The sequence below is a fragment of the Denticeps clupeoides genome, chromosome 17, assembly GCF_900700375.1.
Source record: "Denticeps clupeoides chromosome 17, fDenClu1.1, whole genome shotgun sequence".
Lineage (NCBI taxonomy): Eukaryota > Metazoa > Chordata > Actinopteri > Clupeiformes > Denticipitidae > Denticeps > Denticeps clupeoides.
Genome location: NC_041723.1, coordinates 14,402,007 through 14,420,623, shown reverse-complemented (window position 1 = coordinate 14,420,623; position 18,617 = coordinate 14,402,007). Strand labels below are relative to the sequence as shown.

Genomic DNA, 18,617 nt, shown 5'->3' with positions numbered 1-18,617 from the left:
ACACTGACTCTCTAAGGCCTCCAAAAATGTTCTCTGGTATCTGGCACCATCAGAGCCTTTCAATTCTGCGGCGTAGCCGCCATGGATTAAAAAAATAGTCGAGATTTGGATCAGAGCTACGTAAAGGCCTTGTATGGAATTTGCCGGCATTGTGTATTTACTCGCTTCATTTATTTGTCCTGCCGGGTTCTCAGACCAATAACGTTACCTCTGGCTATGACGAATTTGCGTTCATTTTTAAGGAATTACAGTAATCAGGTATACAAGAGAGTATACAAGTCTTGTTTATTTCTTCTTATTTTTATTATAAAAGTACATTTTAAAAATACTTTTTAATGTACTATTTAAAAACCCAAAATATTGTAATGCATACGTACAAACACATGATCTTCAGTGCAATCATGATTAAATCTCATGTCCACAGTTTTAAAAATATATATGAATATATGTTTAAGTTGATTAAATAAAAATAAATTATTTCATCATATTCTGTAAGGCTTCTAGTTCACAGACATCGCTTCTTTGATAAATGTTTTTTGATCTTGTTTTGTGACTGTTAGGGACCAATAGTTAGGTACAGACTAGCCAGGAAAAAATGTGTAAAGTCGTTCATATGTCACATTCAAGCTGTTCAGGTCACTCGTCATGGCGCCTGTGCTTCTGCGCCCACACGCAGAATGAATTCAGTAGGCTGTCTTGGATTCTCTTCTGAACCACTCCAGAACAGTTCTCTTATTCTCCTTTACCCACTTGATGTTTGCCTCAGTCCTCTCGATGGCCTGCTCCAGGGCCCTGGACGCCGAGCCGAGGGAGTCTTCGCCATGCTCGGCCTGAAACTGCTTCAGCTGCACACAGGCAATCAGAGATGCGTGGGTGCAGGCCATTAACACAATGTCACCACGTGTAACTCAACACCGGCCAGCTGAAAGTCATCTCTCGATATGCATTCTCAAGACATCAAACCCAGCCAAACCGTTGCACGTGCAGAGGGCTCGTGAGCTAGAAAGGACATTTGGGGAAACTTCATGCCGATTGTGAGGTTTGCTTATAACATAAGAGGAATGTCACCTGCTGGAGCTCGTACTCTGTTGAAAACCTGAGTGTCACTTCATCGATCAGCTCTCCCAAAGCTATGATTCCCCCGTCGTATCTGCACAGAGGAACAAGCAAATGTATATACATGGTCACTTGGCAACCCAGGCATAAAGTAGATGACAGCAGAGAAAATGAACTTCCCGAGTCCCGAGTGACCTTTGCACATTGGCCCTCGCTAAGCTCATTTTATAACTTTATTTATAGCTCTGTTACCGAAACATGTCAGTCTTGTTACATAAAGTTTGAGGAAGTTATTCATAATTTCATAATTTTATTCACCATTTTTCATTCAAGGCTACTTACTGTTGGCTGAAATAGTTCCATTGCGCTCGGACAAAATCCCAGGCCAAAGCCTGGCCGGCAACATTTCTGGCAATGTAGATGATGGTTGACACAGCATCCATTTTCCTGATCTTGTTGGGGTCAAGGGTGTACTGCAGATACCTGGGGGGGGAATATTCATGTTCTAAAATCTAAATTAAATTCAACTTCGTCGTTGCTTACGTAACATGGCCACTGGTGTGGTAAAATATTCCCACCTGTTTAAGAGCCATATTTGCTTTGTGCAGGAGAGCGCGTATCTCAGCTTATCTCTCTCTGTTGCAACAGTGGAGTTCTGAAACCTTTCCCAAGCAAACTCCCATTCGTCTTCGCCACCAGCAGCGATGGCATTGCAGTAGATAGTGGTTTTCAGGTTTGGGTGGATCCTCAGATGAGACAGTTATGGGATTTTTAGCCATGCACTCTTATTTTCAATAATGACCACGTTTTCACTAGCAAACTACTCACGGCTGATAGGTGTCATTTTCTCTCCAGCGGTTAAAGAGGGACGAAGCCATGTCTGTGCAATTTTTAAAGCCATTGGCGCATGCCACTGAAATGGCATTTATCTGATTAAACCTGTGAGAGGAAATGCACACTGTAAGGTCCAGTAGGGTCCCTCTGCACTCATAACACAAGAATATCAGATTTAAGATAATGTACATACTGTGCTGTGTGACTCTCTGGGACTTCTGAATGTATTGTATAGTTCTCAAAATACTCATAAAGGGGTATGACTTGTTTTCTCAAATAGGCCTACAAAATACAATCAATTAATCAACATATACACACACAGACACACACACACACACACCAATTCATAATGTGGCCTACCTGCATTGGACCATAAACCTCAGAGCGATCAAACATGAGAATGAAATAATCCAGGTTATGCACTGCAGATTGCCATGGGATATATTCTGTGTCATTTTTTAGATATTTTGTTGTGTCCAGTGCCAATGTAACATTGACATATTTTGCTCTAATTGAAAAAATCAACATGAAAAAATCTAAATCAATAATGTCTCTCATGTACAAAATAAAGAAATAATAATATAGATTACATATTTTGTTTCCATTCATTGCAATACTGCAATAGTTAGAGGTTAGAAAAGTTAGAAATCAGGACATCACCTTGCCAGATTAAATGCATCATCAATTAGCTGTCCTCTGTTGATAGTAAAGATTTCCTATAAATGTGAAAAAATCACAGTTAATTACCCATATAAACTTGTATTATTGGTATTATACGGGTCTGAATATTTTTGAAAAAAATATGTAGTCAATCTTCTGCCTTTCTGATCTTTTTCAAGGTTAACAATTGGGTACAGCACCATGCATAAAACAGATCATAAAACTGCTAGGTCGGGTGTATAAGGTGTATGCATAAAATCAAACAACCTTATAGCTCAGGACCATAATTTCTCTTTTTAAACAGTCTCAGAAGAGGCTGTATGCAATTCCTGAGAGAGATTGCGTGGAATGTGGGCCTTTGAAAGGGAGGCTTGTGCAACTGTGCAGAAACCTCCCAGAAAACTGAAAGATCAAATGGATTCATATTTACATTGGGTCTAGTTTCCAGTTGTTGGATGAGCCTCTGCCAGTTCTCCTTATTGTAGTTAACACGATAAAATCCGGTGCGGTTCACATTGGCCAGGACCCACCGGTCAGACTTGAACTCTGACTTTGTCACTGTTAAGAGAAACTATATTGATAAAAAAAATGGCACTGGCCCTTTCATTTTGTATTTTAAAGACATGCATTTTTATTTTTGAGGTCTATAAAACAATTGTATCTTTTGTACTGAGCACTGAGGCATTTATGTCTGTCACTTACCTTCATCTGTCAGCAAAAATGTGATGGGCTTGTCAGTGGAGCCATCCTTCACAGTGATAATTGGAACCTGCCACTGAAGACTACATTAAGTGTTACATATGTTAGCAGTGACACTGTTGCTTCACTGGACTCACATTATGGAATGAAGCAGTTCATTAAAACGGGAAAATAGAGGGACTGGCAACTCACGTGCTCATGTGCTCAGTTTTGTTGAGGAGAAAATGCTCTTGGTAAACCTTTCCATCGTTTGTGTTGACTGTTACCACTGGATATCCCACTTGCTGAGTCCATGACTTCATAACGTCTTCCACATTTTCAAGTCGATGGGCATCATCAACTGCCTTTAGAATACAGTGTTCTCAGTCTATAATCCATCATCCACTACAATGATCAGTTGTGAGTGCACTAGATTTATGATTGATATGTGAATTATATTTCACAGGGTTATACAATGTTACCTGTTGAAGGTGACGCCATAGATCTTTTTGCACAACGTTGCTGTACTTAAACTCGTTAAGGTAAGACTTTAAATGAAGAGTTGCATTAGAGGGTTAATTTTTTTTTTTTTAGATCCAAGAAAATAAGATATTGTTATATGAAACATTATGGTACTCACCCGGATGCCCATCTTAAACTGATTCTCACCAATGTAGTATGAGAGCATTCTAAGCACAGCAGCTCCCTAGAAAATATAGGATTTTTTTTTTTTTTGCTTTTGATTGAGTGTTTTGTTATTGTGAACAGTGCCATGTGCTGCATATATAAAATCATTTGAAAAATAGTTTTGGAATTTTGAAAGGATCAGGTTATTTCCCACCTTGCTGTAAGTGATTACATCAAAAAGCCCTGCGATGTCAGAAGGGGTTTGAATATCCTCTTCTGCAGAGCACAGTGGGTGTGATGTGGTCAGGGCATCCACTTCGAGTGCTTCCTGGACTTCATTGATCACAATTAGGTCTTTCTGGTGAATGAAGAAGGGATTTTTTTTCAAACACAGAATAGTTGAACAAAGACACCAGAAAATTATACTACATTGTGCCCATCACATCTGTGTAAGACTGTTGTATACATGAGATTACCACTGTCTAATTCAACCCCGATAAAGAAAAACACATAAATGCTTACAACATTCCAGGAGGGCTCAACTTTATCCACGCCTTTATATGCCATATATGTTGCAAATCCCTCATTCAGCCATATTTCATTCCACCAATTCATGGTAACCAGGTTCCCAAACCACTGAAAACAGATTTTTTTGAAAATAATTACCTCACATTTATTATTCGTTGGTGACAGTGATATTTGTTCAATGCAGACCTGTCATCTGATTATAATACTGTAAACTAAGAACACTCATAGTTACCTGATGGGCCAGCTCATGGGCAATTATAGTGGCAATCCACTCTTTATTAGTTTCAGAGGACACCCCTTCCACAAACAGCAGTGCAGATTCACGATACGTTATCAGACCCCAGTTTTCCATAGCGCCTGGCCCTAAGTCCGGCAGCGCTATCTCATCTGTGATGAGTCAAACAGATGCATCAGACATTTTTCATAGCCGCCACACTCGAATAATGTTGTTCATCATAACAGAATTTCATCTGGGTTACCTAGTTTGTTTAAAGGATATTTTATTCCAAATTCCTCCTCGTAATATTCCAAGATGGGTACAGTTATGGTAGCAGCGTAGTCGGTGTGTTTGGCATCGACAGCATCAGGTCGAGCCCAGACCTTTAAACAGAAAAAATAAATCCTCTAGAAACACTCTGCACTCTGTCTGCACTTTTCATCATTATTAGAAATAATTTTTCGGAAAGCATTTTTGGAAAAAAATTGGGGCAACAAAATATTTTGGATCATTTTTTTTTCACCACAACATTGTTTGCATTTCCATACGACTATACAGCACATGCATTACTGTATTTACAAGTAGGCCTCTGTATCACTTAGAAGACACAGGCAGATGTTGAAGGTTCTAGGCTCTTTGGCTGTATACGTATGTCTTACAAATACCTTTATTCCTTCTCTGTGTGGAGAAGGCTGGGACGTAAAGTCAGACACAGTAATGGCTAGGATGTAAGTGGACATTTTGCTTGTCGTTGCAAACGGTGTAACAAGCCATGACTCTCCGTCAATAATGATGGTATTGCTGCCGGATGCTGAAGTGCAGAGAAAAGGTAGAAATCTGCGTGAAGATTGCCGAAATTCCTGCAGGTGCACGCCGGTTCAAGCCCTGGCCCTTACCGGTCATTGGCCAGTTAGTTAAGGCCGTGGTGCCTTCCCTGTGAATGATTGTGATCTCGAAATAAGCCTTCATGGCTGGTTCATCAAAGCAAGGAAATACTTTTCTAGCATCTGTTGGCTCCATTTGACTTGCAGCAAGGAACCTGTGGAAAGAAACAGAGGTCTACTGCTCCGTTTTCTCCGCCTCGTATTGGGTTATCGATCATTGTTATGGTCCGTTTCATAATGTTTTAATCGAGTTCTCCTTTAAATATTTCAGCGAGCACATGCAGAATAATCTCATGAAACTATAATCAACACGGAGTTCTGAAAAGTTTTCTCTCCTGACAACTTTTCTAAATATTTTACATTTCTAGCTTGAAACTCCTTTTTGGTAAAACACTGAATAAAACACTATAAACTACATTTCAAATGAAAGTAGTTTATAGAAAAAGGACACATTGTGCATACACATTAATGTTAAGCATTTGCCACTTACCTTTTTTCTCCACTCGCCTGATCTTCGTATTCACTGCGATAAAAGCCCTCCAAATCATCATGTAATATCCCCTCAAAGGCAGTGAAGAGACTGTAGCTGCCATTCTCCCTTAAAACCTCATTTTCAACTCTTATTTCTAAGAAGTTGCTGTCACTGTCACTTTCATTGACGTGGTGCGTGACCTCTAGGTTTACGTTTTCGTCCAGATCTGTTAACCGGATGGCTTTGAGCACGAGGTCTTTGCTGTGAAGAAAAATATTCTTGGACTTTTCCATACACCTGAGCTGGACAGTCGAGTTTCCAGTGAAGAGAAAAGTTTGGTTCGTAACATTGCTGATCTCTGTGTACAGGTAAGGCTGAAGGAAGACTTTGTAGCTCTCAGGTATCACGTTTCCTGGCAGTCTCATGCTGGGTGGAGGTCCCGTTGGAATCGTTTCGGTCGTTGTAGGCTCTGGTGGTTTAGTAGGTGGCAAGCTCATGACTTCTAACTGGTACACAGCGATCATGGTGATGATACCAATGATGGCTGAGAAGGTCATCAGCACCGTGGTGGCAGCCAGGGTCTTGGAAATGTACACTTTACTGCCTGCCATGTTGAATCCTTCCAAAACACCTTCCAGACAGACACAAATCCCTGCGAAGCTCTCACTGTACTTTTAGTACTCTGTACCTCCAGTGTGCCCTCCCATAAACGAATGCTCAGTTGAAGGCACGCACAAACACCTCACTTACTTATGGATTAAGCATTAACCAGGGTAGGCAAGTCCTACAGTAAACGAGATAGATAATTGCTTGCATGAAATCAGTCCCTCTGCTCTCTCCCCAACATCTGGAACTGTTTATCCATTCTACCCACCAGTGCTGGATGTGGCGCTCAAAAGAGAAAGGTTTGCTTTCAGTGATGTTTGAAAAAGGTCTTTGCATAAACTCCTGTCTCTTAAAGAACGCCGACTGGTCTGTGTGTCCACGATGTGTTCCTCTTAGTCCTTGTAGGTGTGGTCAGTGAGAGATCCAGCTGTTTGGGAGCACAGCAGTAGTAACAACCCAAGCTGAGTTCCTTGTACAAAATGTTTTCAAAACCTCCCCGGCAACAACACGGAATCACGATGGATTCAGAGAAAATTAGGAGCATGTGTTTCGGGGGGAAGGCTATGCTGCAGGGGAGGGGACTGAGCATTATTTAGCAGGACACCCCCTAAACTGCTTCACAGCATTTCAGTGTCATTCATGAGGAGAGGGAAAAAAAACGCACATTTGATCTAATTGCATATTTTTGTTTTAATGTTGGTATTTTTATTTATGTGTCTGTAGAATTTAATTTCACTTGAATGGTAGACATTTTGTTGGTGTAAATTAAAATGTTGTTACATGGACACACTAAGACATTCCACATTAAATGGCTGGTGAGCCACCATAATATGTTATGGTATTTAATAAATACGAACTGTGTGTATCTTTTAATTTCTTAAAATATAGCATTTAGTAATTTTGAATGAACATTAAAAGCCAATTTATTGAGGAAGACATAATGACAAATCATCAAATGAGGTAAAAGTATATTAAATTATCTGTAGCATACAACAATGGAATCAACAGTGAAATCAGTGCAAGGGAAAGAAAATACATGGAAAAGTTCCAAAAAGAATGACTTTGGTCCAAAACTGTCAATGAAACCTGTAACATTTCAAAAGGTTATACTCATGTAGAAATAAAGTTGACTGCTTAAAGACTGACCATGTGATATAGTATCAATAGGCTTGGAGGTCAGTCCATAAAAGAAAAACACAACATCAACTTTTGGTTTTCTAATGAGTGATTACAAATATATAGGCTTTCATGATTTGAGGGAATCATACATGATTGTATAAATGTAAGAAGGTAACTGTTGAACATATTTCCGTTCTCTTTCTTGCCGGAGTAGAAAAGACGAGGAGGGAAATGAATTAACAAAATTGCTCTATGAATGACACCACTGCATTACGAATACAATGCAGATGGAGCAATGCCAATGACCGAAGGAAAACGTAAAAATTATAATCTTTTATTCAAGGCAACACATGATAAACACATGGTTGTAGACCAAATTCTGGTTGTATTTTAACACACTGGAATCCTATAATAAATGACATCTGTCAGTCTGACTCATTTACTGTATTTAGTAATTTCTGGCTAATATAGTAAATGTCTTGTATTGTTTTTGTAATACACTTGGATCCTGGCAGGTGTCATCAAAGAGCAAAAAAAAATGAAATGTATTGGAAGCAAACATGATTTGTACACAGCACAGCACTAATGAGAAAATATTAAGATCACCACAGCCAACTATCTAAATGCTGTAGGCAATAGCAGGACTGCTGCAGGATAGAAGTCAACTCCCTGTAACTCTGTTCCTTCCAGTTGGGGAGAAGTCTTTCATTGTTGAGAGCCTGCAGTTTTGGTGTTCCCTCTCTTAAGACTTGGTAGAGGCAAGGCCATCTGCTTTGAATCCTTAGCCTTGTCCTGCGGTCCAGGGTAATGCCGCGGACTATCTTCTTTGCCCGCAGTTCCCTAAGAGCAGGAAGATTGAGACAGGAAAAGACCAGGCCACGGCTGGGTGACACATCCAAGAACTCCAAAGACAGAGACTCCAAGGTGTAGGAAACACCCAAGTTCCTGAGGGGCACCAGGACATGCAGAGTCAAAGATTTTAGGTTGGGCAGTGATTTGGTTAAAGTCTGCAAAGTGCCAGGGTTGACACCTTTAAAGACCCAAAAGTACTTCAGCTCCAGTACACGGAGATGCTGAAACTGAGTTATAAGTGAGACTGACGTCTCAGACCAATCAAAGTGCAGGCGCATCTTGGTGATCCTGGGGCAACTCTGAGCCAATTTCCCAAGCAGGATCTGAAAGTTGGTGACCTGGTCCATCTTGGTGATGCTGTCTTGGTGGGAGCTGGAGCTGGTGTGAACTCTCAGGTCTAGAGGCTCCAACAGAGTGAAAGTCCAGTTCAAGTCTAAATGGCTAAGGTCCCTACAGTGAACATTCTCTAGGAGCTGCGAGAGAAGCTCACCCCACCTATTGCACTGGTCCCCCAAATCAAAACTGGCTTTCAGGGTGAGCAGACTGGCTCCACGTGATATCAGGTGGTGGGTGTAATGGTGAACCCATGCTTTCCAACGCTCAAACTCACGATTAGACACAAGCAGACCTTCTTGACCCAGGTGGAATACCCCACGACGAGAAAAGTCTGCCACCCTCCAGAGCTTCCCAGAGCGCACTAGACAGCTCCAGCTGGCGCACACAAGTGCAGAATTACATTTGTCCACTTCGCTAAGAAATGAAAGCACATGGAGCTGACATTCCACAGGCAGTAGATTGAAAGGAAAGAAATCTTCATCAGCTTTCACTCTCCTCCTACTGCTAACAGGAAGAAGAGGTCTCTTCCTCGGGGGCATGGCTTCTTAGTGGGCTTAAAATCCTCCACAAGTGTCATGATCTCTCTAGACCTGGTAACCTTTTTCTTAGAGGCACTAAAAAGAAAAAGAAAGAAAGAAAAAAAGACTTTAACCATTAAAACCTTACAATTCGAATTTCTTTTTTATAAGGCAAGTTACAACCCAGTTATAAAACCTGCCTAATATTGTGACCAGCTGGACATCGTGACCTACACTACCAGTCAAAAGTTTGGACTCCTATTCCTACTAAAATAGTGCCACTTAGAAGATTCCAATGGAATAAATGTATTTAGTATTTTTTTTCTGTTTTTTTTTCCCCCAGAGTCGCCTCTTTTTACCTTCATGCTTATTAAAAGCTGCTTGATGAGATGCTCATTAATCAATGAATCAGTGAATGATAAGAAAGTGTTCAGCATAAAACTTCCCAACATGTCCAACTTAAGGTGGTGGAGAGAAGACGAGTGTGTAAAATTTGCCATCACAGCAAAAGCACCCTGGTTTGGAGGGACACAAACTCTTTGTCTTGTTTGCTTTTTTTTCTTACATAAATGTGTTAGTTCATAGTCCCGTGTCTTCAGTTTTGTTTAATAGCGTGAAAAAGAATGCAAGACCCATATGTGAGCTGATGCGTCCAAACTTCAGACTTGTAGTGTACATTTCATAAGAGCACCTTTAACCAGTTGATATATTTTAGCTTTATCTGCACACATCGGTCATAAACAAATCACAAGAAATCTGGTTTCTTTCAGCAGGGGCACTTGTGAACCACAACCTCACTGTAAACGCATATAATGACTAAACACGTCGTGCATGGAGATGGAACACCAGTCAGCGGCTGCTAACAGCGCGGCTCCAGTCCGCCAACCTGCTGCCCACTTACCCGGCACATCCCACATGCTGTTCAGCGCTGGAGAAAGTACACCAACGTTGCAAATATGTTTCGGGCAGAGGCCAAATCGAGTCGCTGACAAGAGCTCCCCAAAGCATGAAGCGTGAGCCAGCTTATCGCGCTAGCCTGCTAGCATCCACGACAAGAGGCTATGAAAGTGGGAGCCAAACAGAGCATGCGAGACATACGCTTCAGGCAACGAGCGGGCACTGTCACGTACGTGTCCATCGTGTCAATATCACGGAGGAACATTAAAACGCTTGCTGAATACATTCCTAGCGAAGTTACTGTCGTTGGGTGGAAATTGGATACGCTAGCCGGTGAGATGCCACCCTCGGCTAGTTTAAAGGGAAAGGCTGTTTTGTTGTTCTTTCGCGGTGACGTCATCAAAATGCGCGGACGTTGCAAGCCGCGATCTCTCTCTTATTTAGAAGCTAAAATGTGCCGGGCGAGCCGAACAACAAAACTGACGTGAGAAGGGTACGTCATTAAAAAAAAAACACAATATCGACATGGTTACTGGTGTAGTTCGTTGAAATAGGAAAACAAACCTATTGGTTACGTAACCCCCCTGCTCAGTGTAGCTCAGCGCTACAAGTGCATGGTTCTGGCTGCGCGCAGTCGGCTTCGGTATTGCGGTAGTGCGGAGCAACGTGCGCTTCTCCGGTTCCGCTCAGTTGCAGCCTGCTGAACTCTGGTTACAGCATCATCCGTAACCCACATATGGATATTGGACGGAATGTGTTTTGTAATTGGAAGACAAGACAAGAAGGTTACCCCTGAATTTAATAAAGCAGTGCATTGCATTTTTCCACTTATTCATAAAAGCAAAAAAACCTTTGTGGTGAACTAGTGTTGTTTTTTTTTCTAGAATTCTGTATATTTCCTAAAGCTGAACTCAAGTCCAGTTGAAACGTAATATCATAACATCAAAAATCATCATGCACGCGAACGCTGTGTAAATGAATAATAGTTTAAATATAATTAGCTAAATTATTAACTCGGAATCTCGTGTGAGCTGACTTAGACCGAGGCATTTTGTGCACTAGCTCCCTCTGTCGCTCCCTCTCGCTGGCTGGAAGTCCCTCGTCCCCGCTGCCCGGCGAGAAGCGCCCTTTAAACGCGATGTCTCCGTCGCCCCTCCGGCGGCCGCGCACGCCGTGAGCACGCCGGGTTCCGCCGGACCGCGCCGTGTGCGTCTCGGAGGCAGTCCCGCGTCCCGGCTCTCCGAGCCACACTCGGCAGCCATCTTGAATTTTAATGTTACATTTTTCTTTTTTTTTCCCTTTTTTTTTTGCTGGCAATTTTTTTTGTTTGCTGTGATATATTTATAAGGAGCGCTTTGTGATTCCCCGACGTGCGAGACGAATGGTTTATAGTGTTGGGGGGTAAAAAAAAAAAAAAACATTAAAAGTGAGTATTTGACGCAGACACAAGCGCGATTGGTTTGGTTGTTGCTCTATTCGGTACTTTTTTCCGGGTAGCTAAAATTGTTAGCCAACAGGGTGGCTAGCTAGCTAACGTTAGCTCCCACTACCGGGGCTGAGAAGGTGGGTTTTGCGACACTCGGGCCTAATTCTGGATTCGTCGTAATTAGCTAGTAATAACGGTCGCTATTAGCCGCCGAGGACGTTTACGCGGGGCATTTTTTTATTTCACGCGTACCGGCACTGTAGTAAATACTCGGCTTGTAGTAGATGGGTAGTTTCGTCGTCCTGCCTGGCAGTTAGCTTGGAGGCTAACCAAGTTAAATGCTAGCTGGGTGTTTACTACTTGAAAGCCAGCTGCCCAGCTAGCGCCCGGGCTAGCTGGCGTTTTGTGCACGAAACGGACGCGTTGCGTCGTGACACGGTGGCGCAAGCTGCCAAGCGCCCGGCCGTTCTGTCGTGCGTTCGTTTAAATGTCCACGGCGCACTTAGAAAGTCGCGCTGAGACGTGGCCAGGTAAGCTTGTCAGTTTCTTATGCGCCCACATGCACCGGAGCATCATGCAGGTTGCGGTGTTGCCGGGCTTGGATTAGCACCGACGACTTTATGGGTTTGCACCCGATTTGTATGAGCAATTATGTGTCTGTTTGTTTCTTTACACCGAAATTGAGTGGACCCTTGGTGTGTGTATTTAGTTGGTGGTTGGTATTTAAAGGAAGGAGCCTCTAGCGACCAGGAGGTGGCAGAATGCACCGAGTAATCTGCAGAGCAAAGTGGCTCAATAAGCTTGTTGTGACATACTAAGCAACCGTTCCACAAAGGGGAAGACAATAGTTTGGTTGTGCAGACACACTAAGGTAGAATTCAGCCAAACTGCACAGCTAGTTAAACTGTAACACCATTATGAGACAAATTCGGACATACTTTTAAAAAAGCTTTTCCAGGGTGTCGCCTGTTGCCTTCATGTCAGTCTTTATGTTTCCATTAGAGTACAAGGTGCCTGGACAATTGGCAAAAGAACAACTGTAACCATCAGCAGGAGACACATACTCCGTTTCAACAGCAAGCCATTTCTGCATACTACATGGTGCCCCAAGCACACGTAGGCTAAATGCACCTTCACCTTGTGGCTAGCTGGAATGAAGTAGATGGGAGAATCCAAGAACATGGTGCTGAATGGCAGGAGACATGGCAGCAGGTTCTCCAGCGAGCAGCCCTTGAACAAGGCCAGACCGCAGCGAGGTCACCTGCGGCAAGGAAAGAGCTCACCCAGTGGCAAGAGATGCAGCCGACGTGAGCATTTATGCACACAATGCACACTCCCATATGCCAGTTTGTATTAAAAGCAGTAAAAAGTGATGCAGAAAACCTATTTCCTCAGCCAAATATGTTTTTTTTTTATGTCTACAGGTTTTGGTGGTGCTCCTTCAGAGACAGAACGACGTCATGTCCCATCATCTGGAATGACTGCTAAAGAGCTGTGCGAATATGATGACCTGGCCTCCAGCTTGATCCTTGACCCATATCTGGGCTTCCAGACTCATAAGATGAACACCAGGTTTGTTGCTGTTGCTGCCCATTGGACATAATGAGACATCACAGCTCTTCATGCCATATTGCCATGAACTAATATGATGTGGCTCTGTCATTTCTCTGTTTTTGTTCAGATTTAGGCCCATAAAGGGCAGGCAAGCTGAGCTGAAGGATGTCATTGAACGTTACAAAAAGCACGACAACCTTGAGAAAGCTTTTCAGGCCTTGACATCAGGGGACTGGACAAGACCCAGCTTTCTTAATAAAAACAAGACCCAGGAAAAACTCTTCAAAGAACATGTAAAGTATTTTCTGTAGTTGTAATCATTGTATACATATTAATATGGGCAGCCTAATTACTATTATTAAAAACATATACATGTTGTCGTGTGATAGTATTTAAATGCTCTAGTTATAAGTGAGCTAAAATGGCAAAACTATCTTTATTTTCCCACAGATGTTTGTTTATCTTCGAATGTTTGCCTCAGATAGTGGGTTCGAAATTCTTTCTTGTAACCGTTATTCTTCAGAGCAAAATGGAGCCAAAATTGTAGCAACAAAAGAATGGTAAGTCGAATCCATGTGATTTAATGTGCATGTGATATCTCTATCAGTTTCTTTTTCAACTGATTTTCTTTTGAAGGAAGAGAAATGACAAAATAGAATACCTGGTGGGTTGCATTGCTGAGCTGTCGGCTACTGAGGAGAGGGCTTTGCTGCGCCATGGAGAGAACGACTTCAGCGTCATGTACTCCACTCGGAAGAACTGTGCTCAACTTTGGCTTGGTCCTGCTGCCTTCATAAATCATGGTATATATACAGCAGTTTGTTGCAGCTCATTACTTTCACATTTCACCTTCTAAAATAATGTACTTTTGTATGGTACTAGGTTCAGGCTTAAACATTGAAATGAAATAAACATTTAAAGTCATGGAAAAGTCATTCAAATCTGATAGTATATAGTATACAGGTCTATAGTATCTTTGCTTGTTTTATGTAGTGAACCCCGTCAAGTGGTGCTACATGCGTTACTTCCATATTCCTGTACCTCTGCAGTTGCGCGTCTCTTTTTAAAAGCCATGTAAATTATGGCTGATGATCTATACCCAAACCTGATGGGTTCCATTTTACTCGGGCTCGGGCTGCACAAATTTGGAGGAAGAAACACTGTTGTTGAAGTTAAGCTTTTCAGCATTGTCAAAAGTTTAGTTTAACAATTTTCTGTTAAATTTGACTTTTTTTCACATTTGCACATTTCAAATTTGCGTTAGAGGAATTGAAAAGTCATGGAAATTCTTTTGTAAAAACTTGTAAGAGCCCTGGTGGTTGTATTTATTTATATATTTTTCTTTACAGATTGTAGGCCAAATTGCAAGGTATGTGGAATTAGTATGTGGATGGTAAACAATTCTGTTTATTGTTAGTATTAATAATAATAGTAATGTAAAATATAAACTCATTGCATTTCCTTCTACAGTTCGTGTCAACAGGTCGTGATACGGCCTGTGTTAAGGTTCTAAGGGACATTGAACCAGGGGAAGAAATATCTTGTTACTATGGAGACGGCTTCTTTGGTGAAAATAATGAGTTCTGCGAATGCTACACTTGTGAACGGTATTAGATTACTATCCGTAACAGAGATTATTAATTTGTATTAATAAGGATTCTTTCAGGTGCTTTGTGACTTTATCTTTAAATTCTCTGTGTTGTGTGTGTTTTAGACGAGGAACTGGGGCATTTAAGACAAAGGCTGGATTGCCAGTAGAGGCTCCAGTAATCAACAGCAAGTATGGGCTGAGGGAAACAGACAAGAGGCTCAACAGGCTGAAGAAGCTGGGAGAAGGAAGCAGGAACTCTGACAGTCAGTCTGTGGGTTCCAGTATGGACACAGACTCTCAGGAAATGCCTAATTCACACCCATGTAAGATCACTCAATATATACAGATATATTTTAGCTATTTAAAACACCATTACTGACAACCTTTGTTTTCTCGTTTAGCATTAAGGAAGAGGACATCCCAATCTTGCATCAAAAAGTTAACCCGACAAACTCTGTCAAGCACTTCAACGTCTACCTCATCCACCAAGCAAAGTCACACAGATAAGCCCAGTTTACCAAAGAGACTAAAATCAAAGCCCACAAAGCCTTTGCTGAAGTTAAGGACACGTCGAGGAGGTGACGCTACATCCTCCAGTAGAATGGGTGGTAGGAGGTGGTGTCGCAAAGAAGCCCTTAAGAAAGAAATGGGAAGGCGGGGTTCTGTGCAAGTAGCAGGAACAAGAAGCTGCTCGATGCACGCAGCGGTCAAAGAAAACAATCACAACTCAGTGAAAGGTGCTAAAGCATGTAAAGACAGTTTACCCTTCCCTTACAGGACTCGTAGGTCAACAAGGACCTCCGTTAATTCTCAGGAGGCCACTGACTGTAAGCATGGACAAAACTCAGCAACAGACCAGGGCTTGCCGCATAGCAACGTGGTTGTCAAGACACAACCAGAAGATGTCAGTCAACCTGAAATTCATGGACCACAGGTAAACGCACCAAGTCTGGAGGCTAGCTGTCCCCGAAAGGGGACTTGTCCACGGCGCAGAAGGACAATAAAGCAGGAGGAGAGTGGCTCTTATGGAGAGCCATTCCTCCAGGAGGGAGTTCCAGACTTGTGCCACGCAGATGTGGCGGACTGTGGGAAAATGTTGCTTGGTCTTCCTGGCAGGCACCAGCACTATAATGGCACAGCCAAAAGAGGCAAGCTCCTGCGCCGCAGCAAGGGCAAAAAGAAGAGGCGGATCACACGCTACGACGCACAGCTCATCCTGGAAAACAATACAGGCATCCCGAAGCTGACCCTGCGTCGCCGAAGGGACAGCAGCAGCAGCAAAACCGAGCCGGGCGAGGTGGACACGGTCAACTCCAGCTCCTCCAAAATCAGCATTAAATTCAGAAAAGAGCATGAAAAGGAGCGGAGGAGCTCTTATGTGACTAAGCTCAACAATGGCTTTGGCCATGGTGTTCACAACAGCTCAACCAAGCTGAAAATTCAGTTGAAGCGTGAGGAGGACAGTAGGGGACTGCCACGGACATACCCAGAGGACATGACCTTCATGGGTATTGTGGAGAGGGAAGCAGGGGAGGTTCTTGAACATCAAGCTGGCAGCTGTGGGGCTCAGAACGGAGAGGAGGATTCCTTGTCCTCTTCCTCTGAGGAGGAGGAGGAGGAAGAGGAAGAAGAAGAAGAAGACGACTACTTTGACAATGAAGAGTTTGAGGATGATTTCATCCCACTTCCACCAGCAAAACGCCTTCGGCTCATAGTAGGCAAAGATTCTATAGATATCGACATCTCCTCCAGAAGGAGAGAAGATCAGTCGCTCAGACTAAATGCATAAGCTGAGGGGTGACCCTGTTGTATAAGACTTGCAGAGCTCTTTGTTTGAATCATGTTGATAAAGTGGGTAAAATGTGGGTAAAAACCAAGTGACTACATTTTAGTGAAGGCACTTCCCTGTTTATTCACCATGAATGTAAATATTGTAGAAAGTGTACAGGTATGTATTCTTGTTTGATCATGTGCGGAAAATGTGCATCATTTTTGTTAGTGTTGGTTAAGCTTTATTATGTGCAATTCTAAAAAGTCTCCTGAAAAGAAAAAAGGTATACACAGTCAATCCTTTGAAAACTCATGCATTATGTCAGATGTAAATTAGATTTCACTTGTAAGGGGTCCATAGCAGTGGCTCATGCACAATGGTAATATTATCCCTTTCAGGCTCAAGTGTTTTCTTCTTGGAATTTTCTGGAAATCAAGGCAGAACTAGAATTGTTAGCTGTTAAGGATGCTTCAGACACCATTGTCTAAAGTTATCTGTGGTGAATGCAGAATGTTTTGCTCTTGAGGAGACAATCTATTACATACTAATATTTGACATTCCGGTTATGCCATTGTGACAGCATTCTTGAAAGGGTTAATATATAACGAGACATTTGGAGAATATAGGGAATAGCTCAAGATAATAATGTACAGAACAACTGAGTTGGACAGAAAAAAAATATTTTAATTGTTTTTGAGTCTGTTCACGTTTATTTCAGACTGTGACACAATGTCAGATTTTAAATGCTGATCATGATGTTCAAGGTGCTAATTCTGAAGTTTATCTCAGTGTTTGCTATATGATCGTGTGATAGCAAAAATTTGTTGTACCCCACCCTGTATTTGAAGCCCAAGGAAATCAGATTTAAATAAGACATTAAATGTTGTAATGGTAATCATCTAATAATTAACAATAATTCTCAAACTTTTCACAATGAGTACCATCTATAATCAACATTTGGCTCTACAAGTACTGCCATTATGACCAGCATCAAAGAATTTTTGCGTAGGCCTATTTAATTAATTTACACGGGGCAGTTTTATTCTTAATATAAATCTTATTTATTAATGACTGTCATCCACAGTGGAAACACACAATGAGGATATTAACTATACTAAATAGATGATTGAGCAGCTCTGAAGTTTATCAGTAATCGCAGACTCTCCTGGTGCACCACTAGAGGGAGCCCGAGTACCACCGGTTGTCATGTGTACCACAGTCCGAGAACCAAGTTGTTTCAAAAACATACTTTAAATTTCCCTGTATTTGGTATAATTTGCAACCAGTGGTCTTTAAGAGTCATCATCCTTGGGAACTTTATATTTTTCAAGAGTGAAAATCTTCTCTGTTACATCACTTTTCTGGATGTTACAGTCTAGCAAGTAGTGTGCATGTGGTACACTGCCAAAAGTTAAGGGATTATTTCAGAATATATTTGGTCTTTTTCCCATTCACATCACCAGCAGGCAACTGCAGCTTTTGATTTCAGTAAGTTTTCTTTTTTTTTTTTTTTTTTTGGGAGGGGGGGTATGTAAGTTTTACACTGTATGCTGTCACAAAGCTACTGTCTGTGCAATTATTCTAGCAGTCAGCCTTTGGTTTAAATAAATAAAAAGACATATCACTTCTTTGTATATTCCTAATTACTTGAGTTTGCTGCATTTGGAAGAATATATGACACTTTTGAATACTCGAGGATATCACATAATGTTTTATGTGTTATTATCTTATTGGTATAACTGAACCATTAATCTTGGTAGCACCTCAAAATACATCTCTTTGTATCTATTTCTAGATAAATATTAAACCAAACAAAGAATTGCTATACAAAAATTGAACGGCTTAGAACTTCATGAATTGGATACACTAAAACCTACCAACATCTATTAATTGCATATTTTACAGCTTGGTGTAATTTTTGTGAAAACTGGTTAATGTGCTACTCTAATACAGTGTTAATGCAAAGTATTTCTGAACATCTTTTTTTTATT

At 41.6% G+C, this 18,617-nt stretch overlaps 3 protein-coding genes across 8 annotated transcripts; 1 reads left to right on the top strand and 2 right to left on the bottom strand.

Annotated features, from left to right (window-relative positions):
• Positions 1–268: 268 nt before the first annotated feature.
• On the bottom strand, positions 269–7,219 carry anpeplb (alanyl (membrane) aminopeptidase-like b). Its single transcript, XM_028957401.1, has 20 exons — positions 5,975–7,219; positions 5,497–5,639; positions 5,266–5,411; positions 4,863–4,983; positions 4,616–4,770; positions 4,378–4,491; positions 4,070–4,213; positions 3,869–3,934; positions 3,711–3,776; positions 3,442–3,593; positions 3,253–3,332; positions 2,981–3,108; positions 2,551–2,606; positions 2,251–2,398; positions 2,084–2,172; positions 1,885–1,995; positions 1,635–1,802; positions 1,399–1,539; positions 1,069–1,150; positions 269–845 (listed from the first exon to the last, which is right to left on the bottom strand). Exons 1-20 carry the CDS (start codon positions 6,565–6,567, stop codon positions 684–686), a joined length of 2,865 nt encoding a protein of 954 aa, XP_028813234.1. The 5' UTR covers positions 6,568–7,219; the 3' UTR covers positions 269–683.
• A 248-nt stretch (positions 7,220–7,467) lies between these two features.
• On the bottom strand, positions 7,468–11,547 carry LOC114766561 (uncharacterized). Of its 6 annotated transcripts, XM_028957406.1 has the most exons (3): positions 11,321–11,547; positions 10,849–10,991; positions 7,468–9,483 (listed from the first exon to the last, which is right to left on the bottom strand). In XM_028957406.1, exon 3 carries the CDS (start codon positions 9,406–9,408, stop codon positions 8,284–8,286), a length of 1,125 nt encoding a protein of 374 aa, XP_028813239.1. In that variant the 5' UTR covers positions 9,409–9,483; positions 10,849–10,991; positions 11,321–11,547; the 3' UTR covers positions 7,468–8,283. The 6 variants fall into 6 exon arrangements, with proteins under 6 accessions (XP_028813239.1, XP_028813240.1, XP_028813241.1 ...); XM_028957407.1 differs by lacking the exon at positions 10,849–10,991 and having other exon boundaries at positions 11,299–11,547; XM_028957408.1 differs by lacking the exon at positions 10,849–10,991.
• A 175-nt stretch (positions 11,548–11,722) lies between these two features.
• kmt5b (lysine methyltransferase 5B) lies at positions 11,723–18,142 on the top strand. Its single transcript, XM_028957402.1, has 10 exons — positions 11,723–11,847; positions 12,713–13,017; positions 13,135–13,282; positions 13,392–13,557; positions 13,715–13,824; positions 13,901–14,067; positions 14,614–14,633; positions 14,735–14,871; positions 14,979–15,178; positions 15,257–18,142. Exons 2-10 carry the CDS (start codon positions 12,873–12,875, stop codon positions 16,642–16,644), a joined length of 2,481 nt encoding a protein of 826 aa, XP_028813235.1. The 5' UTR covers positions 11,723–11,847; positions 12,713–12,872; the 3' UTR covers positions 16,645–18,142.
• Positions 18,143–18,617: the final 475 nt, after the last annotated feature.